Source organism: Takifugu rubripes, chromosome 11 (genome assembly GCF_901000725.2).
Source record: "Takifugu rubripes chromosome 11, fTakRub1.2, whole genome shotgun sequence".
NCBI lineage: Eukaryota > Metazoa > Chordata > Actinopteri > Tetraodontiformes > Tetraodontidae > Takifugu > Takifugu rubripes.
In genome coordinates this window covers 16,108,714-16,117,667 of record NC_042295.1, presented here as the reverse complement: position 1 = coordinate 16,117,667, position 8,954 = coordinate 16,108,714, and the positions used below count along the sequence as shown (strand labels likewise).

General features: G+C 57.6%; 2 protein-coding genes across 2 annotated transcripts in view; both read right to left on the bottom strand.

Moving 5' to 3' along the window:
* Window positions 1-249: 249 nt before the first annotated feature.
* Window positions 250-3,984, bottom strand: LOC105419922 (inner ear-specific collagen). Its single transcript, XM_011621695.2, has 5 exons — window positions 3,906-3,984; window positions 2,297-2,627; window positions 2,139-2,219; window positions 1,982-2,062; window positions 250-1,891 (listed from the first exon to the last, which is right to left on the bottom strand). The coding sequence occupies exons 1-5, from the start codon at window positions 3,948-3,950 to the stop codon at window positions 999-1,001; spliced, it is 1,431 nt and encodes a 476-aa protein (XP_011619997.2). The 5' UTR covers window positions 3,951-3,984; the 3' UTR covers window positions 250-998.
* Window positions 3,985-8,149: 4,165 nt separating this feature from the next.
* Window positions 8,150-8,954, bottom strand: part of masp1 (MBL associated serine protease 1) — a 7,364-nt gene continuing 6,559 nt past the window's right edge. The window contains exon 12 of the mRNA XM_029844212.1: window positions 8,150-8,885. Coding sequence (XP_029700072.1) covers window positions 8,433-8,885 — 453 coding nt within the window. The 3' untranslated portion in view covers window positions 8,150-8,432. The remainder of the gene's footprint in view (window positions 8,886-8,954) is intronic.

Sequence of the window (8,954 nt, the reverse complement as noted above, 5' to 3'; positions counted from 1 at the left end):
ATTTTTTCGATCTGATGAACTTTTAAATGTGTTTTTCAAAGGTTTGTTTAGATGAGAATAACGATTAAAACTTGTTGACGGAATCTGTTTGTGTCCTGTGTAAATGATGTTTCATCTCTTTCAAAAACGCATTTTAAATCAAATTAAAGGGTTTTTAATGAAAAATCTCCAGTTTTAAACAGAACATGAAGGTTGACAAAACCAAATGTGTTCATGTATCAGAAGCTGAGATTCAGAAAATAACTCGTCTCCGATCGTCTGACTGGTTTATTGATTATATTAACAGATCAGAGCTTAAACTATCCTGAGTGGAAAAAGATGGCCGACATGAGACGCCGTGGTTACCGTTGAGACAACAGTGAAAGATGAATATGTGTCAGGACTGGATGCTGTCCAGGGGGCGGGGCATGAACACCCCACCTGGGCACTCAGGTGGTCTTTGCTTCCTACAACAGAACAGGTGTAGAAACTGCTCAGGGTTTCACCAGCGGGGGGGAACTCATCGCCTGACTCCCCACCTGAGACTTCATCAAAGAAAGAGACGAGACAAAAGCCCAGCACACGACCTGACAATGCAGCTAAGAGGATGCTGTTGGAGTCGCCCTCCCTGAAGGTTCTTCTGGGTTGAACGTGGGCCTGGGATGTGCCGGTACCAACGTGGGCCTGGGATGTGCCGGGACTGAACGTGGGCCTGGGATGTGCCGGTACTGAACGTGGGCCTGGGATGTGCCGGTACCAACGTGGGCCTGGGATGTGCCGGGACTGAACGTGGGCCTGGGATGTGCCGGGACTGAACATGGGCCTGGGATGTGCCGGTACTGAACATGGGCCTGGGATGTGCCGGTACTGAACATGGGCCTGGGATGTGCCGGTACCAACGTGGGCCTGGGATGTGCCGGGACTGAACGTGGGCCTGGGATGTGCCGGTACCAACGTGGGCCTGGGATGTGCCGGGACTGAACGTGGGCCTGGGATGTGCCGGTACTGCCGGTACTGCCTCAGTCGCCCCAGCTGTAGCCGGCCTCTGGGGGGACCAGGTGGGGCAAAGGCCCTCTCAGTACAGGAACATCACATCTATCAGGGTGGAGCAAGAAGCCAGAAAAGGTGCTGCTGGTCTCAGAACCGGCATACATGCCGTTAGTAACTGAATCCTTGACCTGGATCCACACCTTGTCCCCACGGACCAAATGAAGAACGACCGAGTGCGAGGTGGTCCCCAATACTTTCGGGTCTGTGGTCTTGATTACTGGCACGAAGTTGTGGAAGAGGCCCGCTTTGAGGACTCGTTCGTGGACGGTGAAGTGGTAGCTGAAGACGTAGGTTCCGTTGACCGGGGCGGTGTAGATGCCAAAGTCGGGGTCATAACCCCTCTGGATGTTATGATGGATGTGGGAGAAGATGACCGGAGCGTTTGGTGGGGGGTAACTGGATGTCAGACCTGCAGCAAAGGCTGACTGGATGTTGGGCATGCATGGACCAGGTGGGCCCATTATGCCCTCCACTCCCATGTCTCCTTTCTTGCCCTCAGGACCCCCCTTTCCTGTGATCCCTATTGGGCCTTGTTCCCCCTTTTCACCTTTCTGCCCTGTTTGTCCATTAGCACCGTCAACCCCATCGGTACAGTTACATTCCCCGATGAGCCCTTTGTCTCCTTTGTCACCCACCACTCCAGGAAGTCCAGGGGGTCCCAGATCACCCATATCGCCCTTAAAGCCAGTTGGTCCTTGGGGTCCCATGACACCAGGCAAACCTCTTGGTCCAGCGGGGCCAGGCAGACCAGGTTGACCTGGAGGACCATAGCTAGACTCACAGGTATCTGGACAGACTCCATCGCCGCCTTTTGGGCCCTGATCACCTGGACGACCCTCCAAGCCTCGATCTCCTTTATCCCCTTTAGGGCGAGAAAAACCAGGTCAGCAGATCAAACTGAAATCACTGGAGCAGAAACTGGATTTTCTGGAAACTGGACCAGTTCACCGACCTTTGAAGCCTCTTTCCCCTTTGGGTCCAAGCAAACCAGCGGGTCCTCGTTCTCCTTTGTAACCCTCATCTCCTTTCTGTCCTGTGAGACAGCATCAAAGGAGACATGGAGTCACTAAGATCTTTATCTTATGGGAGCTACTAAAAACATCGCTCACCTTTGACCCCAGGTCTGCCCAAAAATCCCGGAGGACCCCTCAAACCCGTCATCCCTCTTCTTCCAGGACTTCCAGGTTGACCTTGGTGAATCACAGGTAAAGTCCTGTCTCATTTTTCTTCATAAATCCAGTAAGACTCAAAGTGGTGTTGTGTGTACCTGGCGGGCCACGGTCGCCATGGTCTCCTTTGGGACCGTGGTTATTCTGGCAGTGGGTGCAGAGGCAGAACCAGGGGATCTGGTCTGAGGGAACCGGGACCTGCAACAGCATCTGGCAGTAGGCCTCCAGAGACGGCGGTGGGTCTGTGCTATTGTCTCCATCGTGGTAAAACAGACGACCGGGTACATTCAGACGCGGGACGGAAAAAGGCGTGGGAGGGGTCCCGGCCGGGGGCTCCCAGCTGCCCTCAGAAATGGGTTCAGGCATCGCCATGACAACCGGGAGGAAGAGCGCCATCAACAGGCAGCCATGTTGAAGCGCCGTCATCATCTGAAAGGAAGACAAATGTCCGTTTGTGTTGCTCTGAGGCGGTGGCCAGCACGCCGCTGGGGCCAGCACGCCACGGGGACCAGCACGCCACTGGGGCCAGCACGCCGCGGGGGCCAGCACGCCACGGGGACCAGCACGCCGCGGGGACCAGCACGCCGCGGGGACCAGCACGCCACTGGGGCCAGCACGCCGCGGGGGCCAGGACGCCGCGGTGGCCAGCACGCCACGGGGACCAGCACGCCACTGGGGACCAGCACACCGCGGGGACCAGCACGCCACTGGGGCCAGCACGCCACGGGGGCCAGCACGCCACTGGGGACCAGCACACCGCGGGGACCAGCACGCCACTGGGGCCAGCACGCCGCGGGGGCCAGCACGCCGCGGGGACCAGCACGCCACTGGGACCAGCACACCGCGGGGACCAGCACGCCACTGGGGCCAGCACGCCACGGGGACCAGCACGCCACTGGGGCCAGCACGCCACTGGGGCCAGCACGCCGTGGGGGCCAGCACGCCACGGGGACCAGCACGCCGCGGGGACCAGCACGCCACTGGGGCCAGCATGCCGCGGGGGCCAGCACGCCGCGGGGACCAGCACGCCATGGGGACCAGCACGCCACTGGGGCCAGCACGCCGCGGGGGCCAGCACGCCGCGGTGGCCAGCACGCCACTGGGGCCAGCACGCCACGGGGGCCAGCACGCCACTGGGGCCAGCACGCCACGGGGACCAGCACGCCGCGGGGGCCAGCACGCCACTGGGGCCAGCACGCCACGGGGACCAGCACGCCACGGGGACCAGCACGCCACTGGGGCCAGCACGCCACTGGGACCAGCACGCCACTGGGGCCAGCACGCCACGGGGACCAGCACGCCGCGGGGGCCAGCACGCCACTGGGGCCAGCACGCCGCGGGGGCCAGCACGCCATGGGGACCAGCACGCCGCGGGGACCAGCACGCCGCGGTGGCCAGCACGCCACTGGGGCCAGCACGCCGCGGGGGCCAGCACGCCACTGGGGCCAGCACGCCCCTGGGGCCAGCACGCCGCGGGGGCCAGCACGCCACTGGGGCCAGCACGCCACTGGGGCCAGCACGCCGCGGGGGCCAGCACGCCGCGGGGGCCAGCACGCCACGTTAACCGTTAATCACAAAATGAAGTCATCAATCCACCATTTAATCAGAACGATGTTCGAATCAAAAGCTTTGAAGCTTTGATCCTCGTCATCATCGGCGGTTCTGGGTGGAAACAGCTGATTATCGAGAGGAGCTGGTGTCACTCACCAAACGCTGCTGCTCCAGTCGGGAAGGTTCTGATCTGCAGAGCATCTACCTGAGCTTTAATAGCTCACCTGGACTCCGCCCACCTGCCACTCCTCAGTCAGGGCTGTGAGTGTGTGTGTGTGTGTGTGTGTGTGTGTGTGTGTGAGTTTGTGTGTGTGTCTATGAGTCTGTGTGTGTGTGTGTGAGTTTGTGTGTGTGTGTGTATGTGTGAGTGTGTGAGTTTGTGTGTGTGTCTATGAGTCTGTGTGTGTGTGTGTGAGTTTGTGTGTGAGTTTGTGTGTGTCTATGAGTCTGTGTGTGTGTGTGTGTGAGTGTGTGTGCGTGTGTGTGTTTGAGTGTGGGTGTGTGTGTGTGGGTGTGTGTGTGCGCGTGTGTGAGTGTGTGTGTGTGTGAGAGTGTGTATGCGTGTGAGTGTGTGTGTGTGTGCGTGCGTGTGTGTGTGTGTGTGTGTGTGTGTGTGAGTGTGTGAGAGTCTGTGTGTGAGTCTGTGTGTGTGTGTGTGTGTGAGAGTCTGTGTGTGAGTCTGTGTGTGTGTGTGTGTGTGTGTGTGTGTGTGTGTGTGAGTTTGTGTGTGTGTGTGTGTGTGTGTGTGTGTGTGTGTGAGTGTGTGAGAGTCTGTGTGTGAGTCTGTGTGTGAGTCTGTGTGTGTGTGTGTGCGTGTGTGTGTGCGTGTGTGTGTGACCTTGTTTCCAATAATGTGGGTGTCGGATCACCGTGAACCACAGGAAGGTTTTATTGTGAAGGGAGTTCACGAGTGTCGCTGATCCTCTGTTGTGTTCATGAGCTCTTTGTGTCACCGACGACCTCTGACCCAGCAGATCAGGTGTCTTTGATCTTTGATCAGGAGTCACGTGGAGGGACACCATCAGAGCCATCAGAGCAGGTCCAGGATCAGATCCAGGATCAGATCCAGGATCAGATCCACTCTGGTCTTTCAGCTCGTGAGACCAGTGATGGTCCCTTCTCCTGGACCAGAGCTCCAGTCCTGGACTCTGATCTTCTCTGGCCTCCTTGTCTCCATATTTCTGCTGCTTCTTCGGTCAGTTTGTGGTGAACTTTGGACCACCTGGACACAGGAGACTCTCCTGTGTCCAGGTGGTCCAAAGGAGCATCAGAATGTTCTGATGGTTTTAAAGGAACCGTGAAAGTTAAAGCACCTAAAGGCATCGTGAGAATTCAGGCAGATTCCCCTGGTTGTCTCTTTGTTCTCCTTCTTGATGTTGCACAGCTGCTTTTGGTTCCCTCTTCCTGTGTTTTCTGTGAAAGCTGATCTGACCGGGCCTTCAGAGACCACCATTCCCAGTGCTGGACTGTAACTGTGATCCCTGATCCAGCTCAGGTGATTGGAAGGTTGTCATTGGATCCTGAACACCAATGTTTCTCAGGTGCTGCTGATCCTGGGAACCAGGCTGGGAGTGTCCATGTAGGTCAGCTGTGGGGCCACTCTGGGAACATCACAAACATAATGTGGACCTGAGAATGTCCCAACGGGCCAGAAGCTTCCTGGTTGATGCTACTGCGCCAAGTCAGTGGGCCACAAAACCCGGAAGTATCGCCGACGTCAAAAACCTGTTTGGGCCTACGTGACCGAGGGCGGATCCACAGTGGATTAAAATTAAAGACTTGGATGAATTTGGGGACCAAACTCATAATTTATGGAAAAGTTGGCTGCATGCTTGTTTTCCCTCCCTCCGGATATTTAAAAGCTTCCTATAAAAATACGAGAGACTAAATTTACAATAAAACCCTGATATTTGTTTATTACGTCTGTCTGCAGCTTCCCCAGTTCCAACAACAAAACAACCCATAATAATAATTTCCTTCAACTGTTAACAGTCCTCGTCCAAGCTCTGGTCGCCCATTCGGTTCTGACTCCACCAGGTGGCGACCGTGCTGGACCACCTGGCGACCGTGCTGGACCACCTGGTGACCGTGCTGGACCACCTGGCGATGGACCACCTGGCGATGGACCACCTGGCGACCGTCCTAGACCACCTGGCGACTGTGCTGGACCACCTGGCGACCGTCCTAGACCACCTGGCGACCGTGCTGGACCACCTGGTGATGGACCACCTGGCGATGGACCACCTGGCGACCGTCCTAGACCACCTGGCGACCGTGCTTGACCACCTGGCGATGGACCACCTGGTGACTGTGCTAGACCACCTGGCGACTGTGCTGGACCACCTGGCGACCATGATGGACCACCTGGCGATGGACCACCTGGCGACCGTCCTAGACCACCTGGCGACCGTGCTTGACCACCTGGCGATGGACCACCTGGTGACTGTGCTAGACCACCTGGCGACTGTGCTAGACCACATGGCGACCATGATGGACCACCTGGTGACTGTGCTAGACCACCTGGCGACCGTCCTAGACCACCTGGCGACCGTCCTAGACCACCTGGCGACCGTGCTTGACCACCTGGCGATGGACCACCTGGCGACCGTGCTGGACCACCTGGCGACCATGATGGACCACCTGGCGACCGTGCTAGACCACCTGGCGACCGTGCTGGACCACCTGGCGACCGTGCTGGACCACCTGGCGACCATGATGGACCACCTGGCGACCGTGCTAGACCACCTGGCGACCGTGCTGGACCACCTGGCGACCGTGCTGGACCACCTGGCGATGGACCACCTGGTGACTGTGCTAGACCACCTGGTGACTGTGCTAGACCACCTGGCGACCGTGCTGGACCACCTGGCGATGGACCACCTGGTGACTGTGCTAGACCACCTGGCGACCGTGCTTGACCACCTGGCGATGGACCACCTGGTGACTGTGCTAGACCACCTGGCGACTGTGCTAGACCACATGGCGACCATGATGGACCACCTGGTGACTGTGCTAGACCACCTGGCGACCGTCCTAGACCACCTGGCGACCGTCCTAGACCACCTGGCGACCGTGCTTGACCACCTGGCGATGGACCACCTGGCGACCGTGCTGGACCACCTGGCGACCATGATGGACCACCTGGCGACCGTGCTAGACCACCTGGCGACCGTGCTGGACCACCTGGCGACCGTGCTGGACCACCTGGCGACCATGATGGACCACCTGGCGACCGTGCTAGACCACCTGGCGACCGTGCTGGACCACCTGGCGACCATGATGGACCACCTGGCGACTGTGCTGGACCACCTGGCGATGGATCACCTGGACCTGTGCGTTGGTGTCGGGTCCCCCGAGGTGAGGTGGTGTTTTCATTCGTGTTTGGTTACCTAACCTAGTGCGTAGAGCTCCGTCTTCAGTGTGCATTCATGCACGTGCACGCTCCGCTGGCGCTCCTTAAATGGCGTCGCATAAATCCGAGAACTTTTATGGTCAATTTAAAGATTTTAATCATTCAATAAAAACATATTGAGTTAGTTTGTTAGTTATTTTCCCCCTAACTTACATGTGTATCAACATATAATAGGTAGTTACCACAATACCAACAATGGCTCAATATTGTGGTCCAGGGTTCGAAGCTCCAGGGTTGTCTTGCCATCACTAGAAAAACAGTTCTTGGGGTCACGTGGGTCTAGTTCTCCTGATGGATGGGTGGGTGGGTGGCCATCTTGGGGGGCTGGTTTACTGAAGTGGACCAAAGGAAGGTACGGGGAGGAGAACCAGCTGTGGAACCAGCTGTGGAACTGGGCGTGATCATGAATACAGATTTGGTGCAGCGGTTTGTGGCTGGTGAGCAAGGTGTTAGCAAGGTCCATAGGTTAGCAAAGAGAATTCATGTGATTGGGAACCAACAGGACTTCTGTCGGTGTGGGGCCTGAGTTGGGGGCCTGAGTTGGGGGCCTGAGTTGGGGGCCTGAGTTGGGGGCCTGAGTTGGGGGCCCGAGTTGGGGGCCTGAGTTGGGGGCCCGAGTTAGGGGCCTGAGTTGGGGGCCTGAGTTGGGGGGCCCGAGTTGGGGGCCCGAGTTAGGGGCCTGAGTTGGGGGCCTGAGTTGGGGGCCTGAGTTGGGGGGCCCGAGTTGGGGGCCTGAGTTGGGGGCCTGAGTTAGGGGCCCGAGTTGGGGGCCTGAGTTGGGGGGCCCGAGTTGGGGGGCCTGAGTTGGGGGCCTGAGTTGGGGGGCCTGAGTTGGGGGGCCCGAGTTGGGGGGCCGAGTTGGGGGCCTGAGAGCAGCGAGTTGTTGAGGAGGTTGCTGCTTGGCCCAGACTGAACAGCACCACAGACGCTGAAATCAACCCTTTAGGCTTCGTAACCTTTTGACATAATTACTTCAAATCGATTATTATTCCATGAAATTCTGCATCGCAGCAACAGTTTAATCCTGCAGATGAGCCAGTGTGAAAAATGATCCGTTGTGGATGCAAATATAACAAAAAAAACAGTTTTTTACAACATTCACCAGATTTTCATTCATCAAAGCATTCAGCATCTTCAGGAGGAACAGGAAGTGACCTGGACTAAGGCTGACGGACAGATGTGGCCCAGGTCATATTTCACTGCAGCACAAACACTTTTATTTAATAATTTGTGCTGCAGATGTGGGCAGATAGTGGCCTGTTGCAGTTTGATCACCAGGGGGCGGTATGGAGCTGGCCCAAGATCCACTCCACATATCGAACCACACGGGTGTAAACTCCATACACCCCCTGACTCCCACAGTCCCCCGGGCCGCCCCAAGACACCAGACCGAAGACCACCCACCTCCGGCTAACCCCGTCCTCCATCACGAACGCCCCGCCGCTGTCCCCCAGGCAGGTGTCCTGACCGCCCTCGAAGTAGCCTGCGCAGAACATGTTGTCGGTAATGTTGTAGCGGACTGAACGTGACGTGTAGCTCGCCTGACACTCGTCCTGAGACACCACAGGGAGCTTGACATATTGCAGGAGGTCAGAGGTCATCCCAAGGTCCGAAGAGGGAGTGGAGGGGCTGCTGGGTCTTGTGAAGGAGGAGCTGTTGAGGCTGGAGATCCCCCAACCCGCAACCACACCCAGAGAGTTGGGCAGAGGAGTCCGCAAGTCATTCTGGACAGGACAGAATCAGCGTGAGGAAGCGTGTCTCAGTGGTCCGGCTGCTCCTCTGCTCTGGACCTA

Coding starts and splice junctions, on each gene's coding strand:
- LOC105419922 (XM_011621695.2), bottom strand. CDS start 3,950: ATGCTCTGCAGATCAGAACCTTCCCGACTGGAGCAGCAGCGTTTG. Junction 2,220..2,296: donor TGGCGACCGTGGCCCGCCAG/GTACACACAACA, acceptor TGATTCACCAAG/GTCAACCTGGAAGTCCTGGA. Junction 2,063..2,138: donor GGGCAGACCTGGGGTCAAAG/GTGAGCGATGTT, acceptor GCTGTCTCACAG/GACAGAAAGGAGATGAGGGT.